The sequence below is a fragment of the Accipiter gentilis genome, chromosome 2 (genome assembly GCF_929443795.1).
Source record: "Accipiter gentilis chromosome 2, bAccGen1.1, whole genome shotgun sequence".
Lineage (NCBI taxonomy): Eukaryota > Metazoa > Chordata > Aves > Accipitriformes > Accipitridae > Astur > Astur gentilis.
Genome location: NC_064881.1, coordinates 4,900,158 through 4,917,871, shown reverse-complemented (window position 1 = coordinate 4,917,871; position 17,714 = coordinate 4,900,158). Strand labels below are relative to the sequence as shown.

The 17,714-nt window shown below is 48.3% G+C and overlaps 1 protein-coding gene across 8 annotated transcripts in view; it reads left to right on the top strand.

Moving 5' to 3' along the window:
- The window catches only part of KCTD1 (potassium channel tetramerization domain containing 1), a 105,670-nt gene that overhangs the window by 31,262 nt on the left and 56,694 nt on the right, over nt 1-17,714 (top strand). Inside the window, exons 1-2 of one of the 8 annotated variants that reach the window (XM_049821084.1) lie at nt 2,596-3,021; nt 3,059-4,563. The exons of 2 other annotated variants lie outside the window; for them this stretch is intronic. In XM_049821084.1, the coding sequence (XP_049677041.1) occupies nt 2,652-3,021; nt 3,059-4,563 (1,875 nt within the window). In that variant the 5' untranslated portion in view covers nt 2,596-2,651. Of the gene's footprint in view, nt 1-1,389; nt 1,421-1,702; nt 1,990-2,051; nt 2,115-2,372; nt 2,421-2,595; nt 3,022-3,058; nt 4,564-17,714 lie in introns of those variants that run through there. 5 more of the 8 variants (XM_049821062.1, XM_049821018.1, XM_049821008.1 and 2 more) reach the window with 5 other exon arrangements.

The window sequence follows — 17,714 nt, the reverse complement described above, 5'->3', positions numbered from 1 at the left end:
TTCCAACTGATGTGTGTAATATGGATGCTCCGTATACGTTTTTCCCCTCCAACCTCACTGCAAGTTCTGTATGTCCTTTATACTTACTATTAGTATCCTGGGCTCCATATTCATCTCCAAGTCTGTCAACATAGTTCACCTCTTGTAATCAGGAAATGGTGATTAAATGAACATCCAAGTACAGAAGCTGTCAACCTGGTGTTCATCTTTTTTAAAGTTAAAAAAAAACCCAAACGTTCAATTACCTTTTGCCCTCATGGCTCTGAAAAGCTCTTCTTAAAAAAAGAAAGCTGCTTCATCTCTTCTACGATCTTAAGACAGAATCAAGTTCAAAGGTTAATGCCAATCATGTCATTTTTAGCACTTACGGGAACAAAAAAGGAAAAAAGATCTCCGCAGAAAAGGTGTATCCTGCAAGCCCTGCAGTTCTCTGTCTTCTAGGGTGGTTGTTATAGCTCCTAAAAGGAGTTTGTCTGGGGCATTTAGATTTTAGCCACAACAAGGTCTTGCTGCTTTTAGCTGTCTGTTTCAGCATCTGGTCCATCATTGGAAGGTCTTTGAGACTTTGTTTCAGGATTGGGTTGCAGATAGCATATGACAGGGGCAAAAAAAAAAAAAAAAAAGTTATTTATATCCTCTTCATGTGCATAGGAAAAAAATCTCTAGAATATATATACATATATATGCCATCAGCCTAAGAGGGAACTTAATCTGCTCTCAAACTGCAGAGCGAGCACAACTTCTTTAGTGCATGCAACAGCTTTGACCTCCGTGTACTGACTCCAGGCTTACATCAATATAACAGCGCCGGGTTTCTTTTCAATTATTTTCTGGGAGTGGCAGGCTCTCTTCCCGGAGTGCTTATTTGTTTCGAATTGGCCTAATTTGCTGAACAATTTGCGCATCCCTGCTATGGGATGCCACGTTTGCCCGGACGGCGAGGGCTGGCGCTGCCCCGGACGCCCCGTCGGTGGCCGCCGGCCTCCGTCCCGGGGGGGGGCGGCCGCGGGGCTCGGCGCTGCCCGCCTCCGGTACCGGCACCGAGGGCCCCTACCCCCCCGAGGTAACCACCGCGGCCGGGGCCCGGCGCTGAGCAATTGCCTACGGATGAGTAAGCAGCAAATGTGGTAACTCAGGCCAGCAGCTCTGCAATTAAGGCTATAATTTCAGATGTAGCCAGTAGTCGTAATGAATATTTATTTCAACGTACGAAATAAAAGAAATCGCCCGGCTAGGCGGTACGGGGGAGGTGGTCGCGGGGTAGTTTGGTTTGTGTAGCGCGGCTGCTGCCGGCGGGGAGCTGGTGAGGCCCGGCCCGTCCCGTCCCCCGTGGGACAGGCTCCCTCCCCGGCGGTGCGTCGGCCGCAGGCAGGGCTTGTGCCCTCCGGCCCGGTGAACGACCCTTCCCGGGGAAGGAAGGGTAAGGAGTGTGCAGCGAAGCGGCTGGCTGCGCTGCCGCTGGGTACGGCTTCCCCGGAGCGGAGCCGAGAGGGAGCGGGAGCGGGAGCTCCCCGCCGGCCGAGGACAGGGCCGAGGCTCCGCTCCCCCCCCCCCCCCCCCCCCCGCCGCCCCCTCCCCGCTCTGGGATGCTCGGGGGGCTCCCCGCGGCGAAAGCCCCCGCGGAGCGGCCTCGCTAGGTCCGGCGGCTCCGTGCGTCTCCCTCGGGTTTTGCCCCGTCGCAGAAGGGGGTAGCTGAGGAAGGAGCTGGGATCCCTGGGAGGCGGCGGCACGGGGGGACGAGTGCCCTCCGGCTGCCCTGAAGTCCGCAGCCCCAGCGAGCTAGCGAGCGGCCCGGGGCGCCCGTCAGCTCCCAGACTCCTGGTTTCTCCCTCTCCGCAACCCCACCTCGTCGGGGCTCCCGCAAGCCAAGCGAGCGCCGCGGCTACCGACTGGCTCTTCCCGGGCGGATTCCACGCCGCACGGATGCAAAGCCCCGAGCGTCCATCTCCTCCCGAGCCCCTCGACCGAGTCCCAGGCGCCCGGCTAAAGGTGCGAGGCCGGCGGCGGGGAGATGCCGCGGCGGTCCCGCAGGCGGGGACCGGGTCTGCCCCGCCAGCGTCCCGTCGAGGGCAGCAGAGCGGTGCTGCGGGACAGCCGCGACCCGAGGTTTTGGGGTGGCTTTTTTTTTTCTTTTCTTTTTCTTTGTTTAAGTTACTGTGAAGTGAGGACGGGCGAGGGTGGAGGAGGCGCGAGGCGTGCCGACCTCCGTCCCCGCTGCGTGGTGGCGGTCCGTCCCTTCCGAAAGAGCCGCTCCGCAGACGGTGTGCGCTTTTTGGCAGGGGGGGGGGGCGGGGCGGGGGGAACCGCCGGGCCGGGGCGAACGCCCCGGCCCGGCGGTTCCCCCCCCCCCCCCCGCCCCCCCCCCCCGGCGCCCATCTCCGTTGCCGGACGGGACGGACCCGAGGTGAGCGGCGGGCGCGGTAAGTAGCGCTCCCTTCCCCGCGGTACCCCCTTAGCGCGGCTCTGCCTCCTCCCCATCCATCCCAACGCCTCCCGCCCCTTCCCCGCCGCCGCCACTGAGAGCGCGGCCCCTTTAAGAGCCCGGCTTTGCCTCCCGGTAGCTGAAGGTCATTAAAACACAAAAGCGCTCCAGCGCTGCGGTCCAATATAGCGCATGCGCCCTGCCCGAGGACTGGCAGGGAGACGGCAATATGGCGAGAATGCCTGGCAGCGGCGGCGGCGGCGGAGAGTGGAGCGGCGGCGGCGGCGGCGGCGGGGGAGGCGGCGGCGGCGGCGGGAACAATGCGGGCGACCGGCCGCCCGGCCGCGGCGTCGCCCCCCGCCCGCACCGCTACTGCAGCGCCGGCGAGGAGGAGGAGGGCGAGGAGGAGGATGAGATCCAGGAGGTGCAGATAACGGGGGACGAGGAGGAGGAGGAGGAGGAGGAGGAGGACGGAGCCGATGGGGGGCTGCTGCTGGACGAGGAGGAGGAGGAGGAGGAGGAAGAGGAGATGGGTCTGGGGTGGGACGGCGAGGAGGAGACGGAGCCGCTGCCGCCCGCCCCGGGCCGTACGCCGGGCGGCGGCGGCGGCGGCGGCGGCGGCGGCGGCGGCGGCAGCGGCGTCGGGGCGGCCCCGGGGGGCGCCGCGGCGGCTGCCCCGGGGGGCGGCGGCGGCGGCGGCCCCGGGGGGGGCGGCGGAGGACGCGGAGCTGGAGGCGGCCCTGCTGCTGCAGCGGCCGGAGCGGGCGCGGCTGAGCGAGAACACGCGGCTGGCCACCCGCTACGCCGTGCGCATCTTCCGCGAGTACCTGAGCGAGAAGGCGCAGAGCCCCGACTTCGAGACGATGGACAAGGGGGCGCTCTGCCGGGTCCTGCGCTCCTTCTACGCCGAGGCGCGCTCCAAGAGCGGGCAGCTCTACTCCAAGTCCTCCCTCATCAGCATCCGCAGCTCCCTCAACCGCTACCTCAACGAGCCGCCCTACTGCCGCACCCTCGACCTCACCAAGGACCCCGAGCTCCGCGCCGCCAACCTCACCCTGGCCGCCGTCATCCGCAAGCTGGAGGAGCAGGGCGCCGGGCCGGTGGTGCAGAAGCAGGCCATCACCCGCGCCGACCTGCGCAAGCTCTACACCTGCAGCGTCTTCAGCACCCAGAGCCCCTTCGGGCTCCTCAACAAGGTCTGGTTCGAGACCTGCATGTACTTCTGCACCCGGGGCCGGGAGAACCAGCGGGAGCTGGAGGAGGACTCCTTCGGGCTGGCCGTGGACGAGGACGGACGCAAGTTCGTCTACTTCAAGGCGCTGGGGCCCTACCACAAGTCGCGCTCGTCCTCCTGGAGCAAGAAGCGGGCGGAGAGCAGCGACGAGGAGAACCTGCCCCGCATGTACGAGACCGGCACCGAGTTCTGCCCCTACGCCAGCTTCGTCAAGTACCTCTCCAAGCGCAACCCCCTCTGCAAGGCCTTCTTCCAGCGCCCGCGGGACCACTGCAGCGAGGGTGACATCACCTGGTACGAGAACAAGGCCATCGGCAAGAACCTCCTGGGCACCCGCATGCAGATGCTCTCCAAGGCGGCCAAGCTCTCCAAGACCTACACCAACCACTGCATCGGCGCCGTCTCCATCGCCACCCTCAACAGCATTGCTGGCATCGGCACCAAGCTGGGGGGACCGCAGCCGCCCCACCACCCGCCCCCTCCCCACCACCACCACCACCACCACCACCTCCTCCACCACCCCGCCGGCGGGGGCTGCTACACCCCCGCTGCCCTCAATGGCGGGCCGCGGCCCCGGCCGCCTGCCACCAACCCCTACGTGCTGCCCAAAGACGGTGACGCCGCGCCGGTGAAGGCAGAAGCGGCCGCGGTGGCCCCGGCCAAGCGGGCCCTCTACGAGGCGGTGTTCCCAGCGGGGGCTGCGGCTGGTGGCGATGCCTGCGGGCCCTCCGCCTCCCCCAAAAGACTCTGCCGCCGCCCCGCTGAGCCCCTGGACGCTGCCGCGCCCGCCGTGGTGGTGGTCTCAGTGAAACACGACCCCCTGCCTCACCTCCTCCCTGAAGCCAATGGGCACAGAAGCACCACCTCACCCACAGTAGTTTCACCTGCTATTGTTTCCCCCACACAGGTAACCGGAAAAAGAAAAAAGAAAGGAGGAAAAAAAAAAAAAAAAAGAAAAAAAAAAAAAAAAAGGTGGCAACCCCGCACCCCATCCCACATAGCCCCCACTGCACCCCTCCTTTCTTCCCCGTCTCCCCCAAGGCTGGGCACTGACGCACACTGCTGGCCCCGGGGTGGCTTCTGGGGCGACACTCACTGTCCCAATGAGCCCGGACGCGAGTTACCCGGCTTCCTCGCCCCCCAGTTGCCTCTTCCCCCTGCCGCCAGTCCAGTGGCCGCTTGCTGCGTGCCTGTGGGTCGGACTGGAGAGGTGCCCGGGTGCTGCCATGCTCCCCCTTGACAGCAGCACAGACCGCTCAGCCCTGGGGGCTCCCCCTTTCCCTCTTTTTTCTTTGTTTCCCCCCTTTTTTCTTTCTCTTTTTGTGGGAGATGCGAGTTATGAAAGTCGGGCCACAATAGTAGATAAGGGCATCAGGTATCATTAGTGTGTGTGGTGTTCTTGATGTGCTAATGAACTATTTGAATAACCTCAAATGCAGGAAACAGCTGGGAGAATACTCAATTACACACTAGTAATGAGGGTGTAATTTTAAACTTCAGAAGTTAACAAGAGGGTTAATATGGCAATTGCATTCATCTTGTATTTGTTTATTTAAAATAGCTCTGTTTCCTGGCAGTGATCCTCTTTTTTTTTTTTTTTTTCCTTTTTTCTTTTTTTTTTTTTTATAAGGCAAATTGGCTCTAGTTGCGTTAGTTACCGTAGTGGCGAAATATATAGTAATAGCACAATTAAACGGGTTTAGGTGCAGCTTAACCGTGGAACGAGCCCAAGTTCGTTAGCTGTGTTTCGTTGAGGTAAAGCAGTCTTGTCAAAAGCGCTGTTGAGCTGGTGCCTTTATGCGCGCCTTGCGAACCCCCTCTGCTGTGTGCCGGCACGTGCTGGTGCCTGCTCCCTGTCCCCCCCAAAAAGTACTTTCCTTTCGGGTGTTTGAGTGCTGGAGCTAAATTACTTCAATTAAAGATTCGCTGCACCTCTGCAATTGGCTTGAAGTTTGGAAGTCATTCTAACTAAATCTATAAAGCGTGCGCAGTTACGTTGTGCCCCATAAAATACCGCGTTTCAGGCAAGAACTTTATTGCTGGCTGCCCTACGCGATTACAAAACCCCTCTGACATTCTTGTGTCGAGTAATAACAGGGATCGCAGCCGTCGGCCGGAGATCGTGGCGCTGGGTGAGCACAGGTATATGACATGCCTGAGCTGTTTCCCAAGTGGAAATACCAGTTCTGGACAGACTGACCCTTTCAAAGAGTTTGCCAGCTAATCAACCAGCCTGAAGGCTAATTGGGGGGAGGGAGGGAGAAGGAGGCTTCCAGTGAATGCCTGCATAAGCACCTATGTTCTTTAAAATACCTGTGACCTCTCCTTTCTCGTAGGGTTTTGGGGGGGTTTTTTTGGACCACTTCAGTGGAGTACTGTAGTTTGATCTCCTGCTGTGTGTATCTGGTGTCTCTGAATGGCTTAGAGGCTTGATTATGTGCAGATAATGTTTTTGTTCTAGCTCATTATTTCAGGTATAAGCTAATGCTCTTTGCTGTACTTAACCCTCGACTCCTCTTTCCCTCGCTTTTAATGACCTTGAAAGTAATTTTGAAACTTCAGGTGTGGTTTAACTTTTTTAGAGCAGCAGCGCACATGAGTACGGGAAGGAGAAGAGGGAACTGGGCAGAGCAGTTCTGATCCAGCTAGTGGTAACAGAGTATATGTGTCTTTAACCTGTTAAATGAGGTGTCGTCGTACGTTCAGTCATCAGGCTGGAGAGCTTGATCTCTACCCGGGCCCACAAATCTCTTCACACTTGCATACAGCTTCGGCGAGGAGAAACCCAGCTGCTGTGCTGTTTGTTGCAGAGCTGCGCTTCCTACGTGAAGCATTCGGAGCTGTAATTCTCATTAGTGGCGGACCATGGGGAGGAAGGGAGAAATATCTAAAGTAGATGGTAGAGTACACAGGCATGTGCTGTTTTCTTCAGTGTATCAAGAAAGAAAAAGAGCAATCAGCAAAGATACTAGACAGTGTGGGTTTTTTCAGTAATTATATGGAAATGTTCATCTCCTTTCACAACTTAATGAGCTAAACAAGCTGCCCAGCCACTTTTGTAGCTGAATCTTGCCTTCACTACAAAACTCGTTAATTTAAGTCTTTAGGAGAAGGAAAAGTGTTTTGTGGTTTTGTTTTTGTTTTTTTGTTTCCTTCTTTTTAATCGCCAGTTCTTCTCGCGTCAGTTTTAACTTACGCACTTCTTCTGGCATGTGACAAAATGCAAAAATACTGGCCGTGGAATAGATTTCCTTGGGAGAATGTTAATGGTAAACTTTTTCTTCCTAGTCTCCTTTTATAATAGTTACACTAATCGAGGTTCAGGGCATTTCCTGGGGAAATTAATGACTGGCTGGGGTTAATGGCCCAAGGCATTGCCTCAAGCCATCGACTCTCCCAGCTGGTCATTAATCCCCAGGAAATGCCCTGGCCCTCAATCGTTATTGCTTAATTATAAACAAAGACTTTCCAGGCCTTTTTACTGAATACATATCATCAAGTAATGTGACACTAAATTCCGCTGTTGACAAATATTACTGATTCCTTGAAAACATGAAGGTCATAAGTTTGTGGTTTATTGGTTGCCTTTCTAATTATTCTTCCAGGGGACAGATTCTGCTGCCCTTATGGACCTGTGCAATATTCTGGTGAAAAAATAGTGGCGTGATGAGTGGGTGTTTTAGCATCGTTATACTCTGTGCATGTATGCTCTTTTATAGCATTGATAGCATTAAGCAAGGTATGGAAAAGGTTAAATGAAGGCACTAAATGGGATGTCTTCAATTTGCACTGACTACAAACTTTAAGAATTTGAGTAAGGATGTTAATTTTATGCTTTTCTATCGTGGCTGCACCCATCTTTTGTTTTAGCCCCAAGATGTCTTTTCAACGCTGGGTTTGTAGGAGCCTCCTCCAGAGCTAGGGAAAGGTAAATTAAATGTTTGTCTTGATCCAGCTATTGCTTTAGGTTGCAGCCTTGAGAGCAGCATTTATAGAGTATATTTTAAGCATACTGCACTGTGCCATCATGGCACAACTTTCTTTTCAGTCGTTATTTGCTCTGAAGTGTAGTAATTTTCCTGCCACTGACAGCAGTACTTCAATTCAAGTTGATGACAGAGGGATGTAATTTGGCTGTTGTTCATCTCTCGTGTTACTGAAAGATGAACAATAGCTGAAGTTTAAGCTTTTGATGCTACAGTGTGGTGGTAGCTGTTGACATTTATAGGTCTGGTACACGCTGAACTTAGTACAGTAGTAATACCCCAAAATAGGTCTAGGAAAATAGATTGGCTTCTGCCATGGGTGAGGGGAGTTGCTTGTCACCTGAAAATGCTTCTGTTATGTTGGTTCTCTAACTCAGCTGGGTTTCTCTGGGCTGCTTGCGAAGAGTTTCATCGGCTATTAAGATATCTGCCAAACACGCAGTCGTTAAAACATGACCCACGTGCATTTGTCTTGGCTCTTCCGGGGTATCCTTAAACATTTTTTCCTCCTGCTTTAAATCCAAAGCTGCCCTTTTTGTTTTTCTTTTGATCTGGCACATGTATTTTCATTGCCTTACGCTGTCTTTGAAGGGCTTACTTTGACCAGAACCAGAAATGTAGTTTTGACTGCAGGTTTCGCAAAAGAAGGCAAAACAGTAGCACATGACAAATATAAGTAGGCAGCAGGCACAACTGGGAACAAATCAAAGTAACTAAGAAGGTAGTCTAGCTCTTTTTAGTCTTTGTTTTTGGAGGCGGATAAGAATCTTTCTGCTTGATCTTTGATCTGGGAACATCCTGCACTTCCATAAAATGGCCACAAAAAAGGCTTCTGTTCTGTACAAATGTTTATAGTAGTCTGACGAGAATCATCGCTAGGTGCTTTCCAAGTATACAGGGCAGGAGAACTCCTCAGCTTCAGGGAAGGATGCTTAGGATGGCAGTGTTAGGATGCTAGGCTTTATTTCTATACAGATAATAGATGGGGCAATATCCTGATCTTAAAGGCTTAAAGTACAGTAGCTATTAAGACTGATGACTGCTAAATACCTTGCTAGTTCTTCTGGCAGTACTTCAGTTGATCTGGTTTCAGAGGTTAGTACTGGCTGCCCTACTGCCTAGTTAGTGCCGTCTTCTCTGATTAATGGATTATCCCAGGTTGCAAGAAAATCCAGGATTTGCTTGGTGTCTTTTTTAAAAGAAACACTGAGGTTAAAATCTTGGTGTGAGGGTTAAAGGAACTTTAACCTACAGTTAAAGAAAGGGTACCTACCTTAGAGGCTACTGTTTGTTTCTTGGTTGTTGTTTGTGGTTTTTTTTAATGGGGAAGATTTTAATCTTCTGCTAGATTACAGATGTGGAAAGTGATAAACCGTAGAAGGGACCTATTATACCTGATAGTCATCAAAATTGCTCTGAAATCCTCAGGAGGCAGGGGATAGAGTAGCGGGGTTGTCAAATATGGGCCCCAAAGACAGAGCTTTCTTACCAGTCTCCATAGCAAAATGTGTGAATTCTGGCTATTGCTTTCTTCAGTGTCAGTCAGTGTTGTTTGTAAGTGAATGCTTCTAAAGATTGTTGAACAGAGATGGGTGTTTTTTTGAAGACAATAGGATATCCTGGGCTATGTTCCTTATAACTAACATGAAGTTTGATAGGCATGGGAATGTTTCCCAAGATGAGTGCAAGAAAAGCAGAATAGAGATTAGGCTCAGCGATCTCGTATACAGCTTTGGAGGCAGTACATGCACGGAAAGGGATGAAAGGAACTGGTTTTTCTTTCCTAGACTGGAGTTGGTCCGTTTTGGATCAGCTATTGAGGAGGGAGTTGATTTGAGGTGACTCAGAAGAGTATTTTGCAGATGATCTGAGAATGGTGTTTTGATACAAGCATTTGGAATTGTGGTTGTGAAGTTTAAAGTCTAATACTGTCTTTGTAGGTCCTCTTAGTTGCTTTGGAACGATATATTGGAAGTATTACGTTTTGTAACTATTTCAGATAGCGATTTCTTCCACTATCACTTTAATTTTCAACATACTTCTACTTTTCAGAAATTAGACTCCTTTTATTTAGTTGCATCATGTGAGCTAGTCAGAGAACTTGCTTGGTCCAGCCTTCAGTGGTAGTAAGAATGCAAGAGGTGATCAGTTTTGTATAACTCAAATGAAGATGACCTTTTTAGTACAATTAGGAGGAAAAACCAGCATCATTGAAGCACTGCTGTATTTTGACACTTTTTAAAATTCTATAGAATCTGAAATAACTATGTTGGTACTCTTCCTCTGTGCACATCAAAGATAAAATGCACTAACTTAAAGGCAGCAGAGTTTGGTGGTGGTTTTTTTTTTTTAACAAAAAGTCTTCTGTGATTATCCTGTAAAAGATTTGCCATTGCCCACTGCTCTCCTTCTAGAGAGCAAGAGATCAGAAACTGTTCAGTCTAATTGGTGAGTCTGTATGACAGTGAGCTGCCTTATTTCATGTATGGTGTAGAAATAAATGAGTGCTTAAACCCTTTGAAACACACCACTACTGCAAAAGCCATAGGCAGTAATTAAATTGAATGTGGGGTTGTATTGTCTTGTGCCCTTGGCTATAAACTTGATAACAGACCATGGTACACCCACTATTGTGTTAGAAGCTGGAACCTAATTAGCGATGTTGTAGATTTTCAGTCACTTTTGAAGCCCTTCTGTTCGTCTTTTTCCCTGTGTCCCTTTCTTTCTTATTATTTTGCTTTTCTGTTTCTGAAGCAATAAATGCACCCTTCTTTTCAGAAGGAAATCATTAAGGGCATGTAGCCAAATATGTACGTGCAAGATAATTTTTTATCATATTTTGGATTCAAGGGACACATGTCGGTAACTGCATTTTATCTGATGTAGAAGAGATTTATTAGTGTTGTGATAGTAAAAATATATAATCGTGTTTCCAGGGAATGCTTTCTAAGTCTCTTCCAGGCATTTGAGGGGGGAGTGAGGAAGGGATTGGAACTTCTCATAATACCTTGATCTAAAAGTAACATTGGAAGACACACGATTGAGTTCTGTTCTGGTTGTTTTTTGGGGGATTATCTACAAGGAAAAATGGCTCTTACGGGCTTTTAGAAATCCATGTGCTTTTGCACTCAGCCAGTTTTAGTTAGTTGATCTGAAAAACCTTCAGACTTGCTAAGGACTTAATCCCTAATGAGGGCAAGTGCCTTTGATGTGTTCTTAATGCCATTTTTAATTTGGGAAATAATCAAAGTTGTAGTGCATAGATGCAGTATATACATTTCCAGTAAGTTCTTAGTTAATTGATATGCTTGCCTGTTGTATGTATCTGTACACTTCTGTAGCTAGGACAGATCATTTTAATTAAATTGAAATTGAGTGAAATTTTTAAGCCCTATTCACTTTACCAATTATATGAAAACATTGTTTTCACTGTATGCTTAGGGCACATTTGTTCTGTATAGCACAGTCCTGTGCATAGGTACTTGAGCGAGCACCTCCTCGGGACTTCTGAGTTGCTTCATGTACTAGCCTGAGTGGTACACTGTGCTGATGTGTTTTGCAGTGTTTCTGGTACTGCAACTGGGTAGCGTAGCCTTGATAATGCTATCATTTAGCTTTTGGCAAGGGGTAATCGCAACTTTTCCAGCAGTGGCACCAGCAGTGCGGAACCGATGCTTCTCCTGTACTACTCTCATGGTTTTCCATTGGGAAGCAATGGGAGTCCAGGAGGACAAAGCTGATGTGATCTGTGGGGAGGAATGGACTACAAATCCCTTGGTGAAGCTTCCCTAAGGTGGAGCTAGAAGAGGTTTGAGTGTAGCTTTTTTAGTAGTGGGAGTAGCTCATGGGGGGTAGATTGTTTGTTTGGTAGGTGCTATTCAGGTAACTCTGGCTGGAGCACTTGTCCTTGCAAAAGGAGGAGGGCAGAAATCTCTTTATGGGAGGCGAGGTGCCAGGATGAATTTTTGCTTCCCTTCTGTTTTCTTATCCCAAAGATGTTGTGGAGGTGCTGGGGTGATTTCTGAGCTGAGCTTATCTCTAGCACAGTGCTTCACTTCACTCTCTCCTCCTTAAAGTGCCTGGGAACCGGGTCTGATGATGCTGTCATTTGTTTTAGTTTGTCTTTTGGGATGGGAAGTGGGAGGAAGAGGAGGCTGTGTAGTTGGGACTCTTGTGCTTGGTAGCTCTAGTGAAGGAGCCACAGCTCTCAGGCTTCCCTGCAAATTGGCACCTGTGTATGCTGCTAATACTTTTGTATCTGTCTGTTAGAAATGTAGTGCATAAATGAATGACTTCCCTAAAACACCACTGTATTTTAAGCTCCTCTTTTTTTTGTGTGTCCATTTATGTATGTTTAAAATCAAGGATTGCTGAAGAAATTTCAAGAGCGGTTTCTCAACACCCTTCCACTGAATCCTGAGCTTTTACTCACCACAGCAATACGTATAGCTGCTTCTTTTGCTGTTGTTGATTTTGCTCCGTGTGTTTCTAGTAGGCTTCAAAAGTGGCAGGGAAAGGTTGGCCTGAAGTAAGGACAGAATGCTGTGTCTGATGCTTTGACTTTAAAGGTCCAGTGCAGTCATCCTGGGCTCTTACTCCGATACATGGTTACCGGTGGCAAAGCCTGTGCCCACCTTGCTGGCGTGAGCTCTCCTTTCATGGATGAGGTGTCTGCGGTGCACCCGAAGGAACAGCACCGAAACTCTCGGGCGCAATAGGAAACCACCAGTGGTTAAATTACCAAGCGTCCTCTGGCTTAAAGCTCCCCTGGAGAAGAAGCAGCGGAAGCATGTGGTGTGTCTGGGCGACGTGGGGGTGGGAACACGGGGTATGTGGGTTTAGCACGGAAGAGAAGGGGAAATCCGGTCGCGTTGCCCTCCTCACCTCAGTTCTGCTTGGGGTGGGTTGAGACTGTTTTCTCCTTGCGCCTGAAATGTGGGGAAGAGGAGGAGTGAGGAAGATGGAGTGGGCTGAAATAGCTTCCTTCCTTCCTCCCTTCTTAGAAGGGCTGGCTGTTGCCTGCGACATGCCTGATAAACTCCTTCCCTTGTATTGAAATCGCCCCATTCAGAAGTATGCGAGTCATCTGAAGTGCTGTAATTAACCCATATAGTTTTGATGCCAAATTAACTGTGAGAGTTAGGTTGACGAGTTGGAAAGTGTAAATGGGAGCACAGATGTCATAACAGACAGACCTACGGCTGTAGCATGAACGGTGTGGCAATGTCGGGTAAAGAGGGAACGTGCTTGAATTGGTTGCCTTTTTGAGGGTTTCCCAGTGTTTCTAATAATTTTGTGACTAGCAGCGCTCATGTAAAGGATGCTTCTTTGCTCTTTCCCCTCACCTTGGATACGACAGCCATACTGGCTGCAGTTGTTTATCACGGGAGTTAGCTAGAAAATTATTACACAGCACGTTTGTGGTAATCGGCAGATGATGCTTTGTGTAGGCTTTTATCAAATTTATCAGTACTAGTTTCCATATTGGGTTTAGAAAACATGTTGTCTTTTTCCTGTCATCACAACACTAGTTTCTGGAAGCTCTCCCTAGACCGTTGCAAGACCAGGTTCACGTTTCTACTTGATTCTTTAAAATGCTTTTTAGGCGGCGGGGTGGAAATAATAAGATGCTCTAAGCCTGTGGGTTTTGGCAAATAACCAGTTCAGAAAGAACTGTTTAGCCTTTTAGTATACTTTACGCTTTCTCATATCTTTTATTTTGGTATCTTGCTGATTATCTCTCTTTGAAAATACAGTTTTTCTGGACACACACTCTCTCTCTGAAAACGCACACTAATCAGTGACTGGCAAACTTGGGAGTGGAAAAGTAACTGTTCTTGGAGGCAAAAGGGATAATGCAAAGCTCTGGTCCGTGAGAAGTAAGTTCTCTCAAACTGACTGATGTTGGTAGGAATATGACTGCTTTCCAGCACAAACACTTGAAAAATTTATGTTCCTTAGCAAGGATGTCAATGCAAATCCCCCAGCCTTTGACTCTGATTCTTTTGCCCAAGTACTGTTTGAAAATAAAACAGGCAGAGTGAGACTAACACGGTTTCAGTGTCAGACTTAGTGCTTCAGAATCGACTTTCTGAAGCTGCTGCCAATCCAAAGCAGTATGGGTAACACAGTTATGGTTTTATTCTTAAAAGCAGAAACAACTTTAATATCCTGTCAGAACTTTGCAGTTTTGCCTTCCTTTTGGGGTATTTGACACACTTCTAAAGCAGCCTTATTTCTGGTTTTATCTCTTTAGAAGTCTTTGCAAGTTAGCTTTTTTGTTTTTAAAAGCATTATTTTTAAAATACACCTGCATTTGCCAGCTGGTCTCAAATAAAACATTGCGAGGCTTTTTGATATCTCTTAAGTAGTGTCTGGATACAAATGTTTCCACTGAAAGTACTTTTAGTTATAAGCTGTTCTCTTCACTTGTATGCATTGAAAAGTATCAAAAGTAAGAAATGCCAAACAAAAAAAATCTAAGGAAAAGCCAGGTTCCTTGTAACTAGCAAGTACAAATGTGTCAAAATGGGTATTGTGTTTAAAATGTAGAGGGACTCAATAATACTAAACATAGTATTAATTGAAATGCTAATGCATTGGTGTATGGAAGTAGCACTACGCTGCTGTGTAAATGGCACAAGTATCCCTGTGGTACAGAGGAGGATAATTCAACGCTTTTTTTAAAGTTTACTATGGTAATTCATTAGGAAAGGATTCCGCATGCCTGTGCTAAAGTGGAATTTTAACCAATCAGTTTTCCTCAGTATGGTATATTCACTTCCAAACTGCTAATAGATATATTCAGGATCATGAATATAATAGTAGGCTAGATTTGCAGTACAGGCTAATGATATGGTAGTAATTGCTACACTCACGTAAAACATACGGCAGACACTTTCAGAAGCGTATGTGTGTTGTTTTAATTGTTGAGAGATACCAAAGGATCAGGTCAAATCTATATCTTTCCAGGAAAAGATATATTAGCAGATAAATTTATTATTTTTTTTAGATTTCACAAGGCCCATTGTCCAAATTTTTGCTCAAAAGCAAAACACACACCCACACACCACACACCCACACCCCCCGCTTGGTAACTTAGCTGAATATTCTAATGTACCAAAGTATTTCTATTTCTGTAAAGGTCTGGACTGATTCCACTGGACACTTTTTTTACTGCAGGGTTATGATCTCGCCACCATTAGTTGCTGTAAAATGCTCCGGTGTGGTGCCTTTGGGGCATTCTTCTGTGAAGGTTTCCAGCGACAGAGCCTCAGCGACTCAGCAGCCCCTCGCTGGGTGCGTGGGGTGGCCGAGTCCTGCGTGGCCCCCCCATCCCTGCAGGGAGCGGGTTCAGGCTCCAGCACAAACGGATGCTGCCGCTTGAGCGGCGACCGTGCAGCCCCCCCACCGCAGGGATGCTGGGCACCGCTGCTGACAGCCCCCGCGGCTTTGGGCTCCTTGGGTCCTCTCAGGATTTCCTCAAAAAAAAGGAAACTAATGCTGTAAGGAAAAACTGAAATGTCTTCTCCCCCCCAATTCTTTATAGAACTGAAAACCTCCCAAAGAAGCCCCAATCTGAAAAGCTTTTATTCTTTTTAATATTAATGGTACTGGTCTGAAATAGCTCTTGTCTCCTTTACCTGAAGGGACTAGATTTTTTAGGAGGGCAGGAGAGCAGAGATGAGCTTACCAACCTATCCGGAGGTTGGGAAGCAGGTGTTAATGGTGCTAGGAGGACTTTGAAGGCAGAACATAAGAATTTTGTGAGAAGAAAAAGGTCTGGAAAAAATTTGAAATGGAAAATAAGGAGGAGAGGGAAAGCAGGGTCAGAAAACATTACCAACCATCTTGTTGTAGCACATCAGTTTAGAAACTAGATTAATTTCTGGATACCAGTGTGCTTCTGCTGGATTAGTTTGATGGATTCAAGGGGTGGGAAATAATGCTCCTGTTTGAAGAGGGGCTAAAACTGGAGGAGGAAATTAGGATTAAAAAAAATCCTTCTCTCCTAACGCTGAATAACGAATGTGGTAGGCACTGAAGCAAGATTTGATCAAGAAAAAGATAGACCCAGAGGGTCTTTCTACTTTTTAGTAAAAATGCTAGAGGAAAACGTAAAAGAACAGTGAGGTGTGGAGGGGAAGTCTTGGTTTTCTTCAGCTTTCAACTTAGTTAAAAGAAAATGAGTATGATGTAAATTAAGTACAGTGAATTCTTGCCTCTTACGGAAATTGAAATTAAAGATTTTTCCCTTAACCTTAAAAAACTGTGACACTTAAACCAGTGATTTCCTGTATAGTTTTGCTTCAGAGTAAGCATTAGTTCTTGGGTACATATCCCAAAAGAAATCCACTGGAAGCGCTGTGGTAAAATGGCCTATAAGCATTGTGTTTGTTTTTATGCCTAGTCGACAATAAACTAGTTTCCTTAAGCTACTTGAAATACTCCTTGTAAACTAAAGTGTCCAGATCAATTTCTCATTCACATCTTATTAAAACGCAGTGAGGAAGTTGGGAAAACATGTTTTTGATCAAAGTGCTGTATAAACTAGTCATCTACTCCATTAATCTTTAAGCTGCTTCATAAAATTTCTGAGAGGAACCCTGGTGGGTTCCTGCTTTCACAGACAGCTTCATCCCACCTGGATGCCAAACAGAGAGAGAACAGTTCCACTGTGTGATGGGAGGGCACACGGGAGGTTTACAGGATCTAGAGGAGAGGAGACAGTTGGAGAGTCTTGTTTTTCCCATGTTCATCTGACTCACGGTTTCCTAGTGGAATACTAGAATTGTTGAATTATTTCCATGAATAGCTGTCTGCATCCAAAATGACTTCTGTATGCTAGTCTATTCTGTACGTTAAGGCCTATATTTTTTCTTGTGTAGTCAGTTCACGTTATATATGACAGCCTTAAATGCCTCAGTGGTGTGCTTAATCAAAATACATTTTTTTCCCTACTGAAACAAATGTAGGGTCATAGGTCTGAGAAGTCAGGACTTTCTTGTTAGTTCTGGTGGTAGATGGCTGGATGCTAGCTTTCAGCAACCCATTCTTGAGAAGAAGTTAGCCTGCTATCATACTGTACTCCACTTTTTTCATAAACGTATTTTAAACTTCTATACAGGCTCTCTTCAGTTCTCTCTTCTATCAAGTTTCTGCCTATGCATCTTAATGAGTAGGAGACCTCAGATCAGTATTTACAGCGTCTGCTTCTGTGCTTTTATATATGAGGCCATATCAAGATACATGCTTATGCACCTTATATGAAACTTACTTCAGGAGAAGCGTTCATCTGATCAGCAATATCTACTCGTTGGCAATGGTAGGGGGATGCTTGAAGCACTGTTGTAAAAGCGGTAGTGTCGTGTTTTGGAGACGCTGTCAAATATGCTGGGTTTGTTGCGACTTGAAAATTAAAGCTTTGTGTTTTACTGTGGAAAAAAGTATATGAGAAGTGGCCGCCACAACTTAAAGCCTCCCTGGAGTGAGAAGCACTCCGTCTGCCTGCCAGCAGGGCGATACCATGAGAGTACGAGGTTGTGCTTCAAGAGATAGGAGATGGCAGTCTTGGAGATGGTCTGCCAGTTGATTAAAGGGCAGAAGGAGGAGATGGGCTACATGACTGAGAAAGCTGGTAAGAGATGTTGATCTGGTTGCACCAGCAATCTAGCCTGAAAGAGGGTGGGGGAAGAAAGTTGTCATCTGTAGTAATGGAAAGTCGTTAGCAGGGTTTTTTGTGATTTATGTGAAAATGAGTGGTCTCAGTCGGATCCTAGTGGGCAAGTATCCTCACAGCGGAGGCGGCCGCCGGAACCGACAGTAATTGTCACTCCGGTGGGCATCCTGCGTGGCGAGACAGGGGAAGAGCCGCCCTCACCCCAGAGGTGAGCTCCTGACCATCAGGACAGGCTGACGGCCGCGTGAGGAAGCTCGCTCTGCTCATGGCGCATTCGCTGTCTGGATGGTCTGCTGGGCTGTGAATGCGATGTTATCTAAAAGTAGCAGATTCCTGTACCGATTTAAGTGGAAAAACAAGACTAATGGCCAAATTCGTACTCTCTGTGTTTTT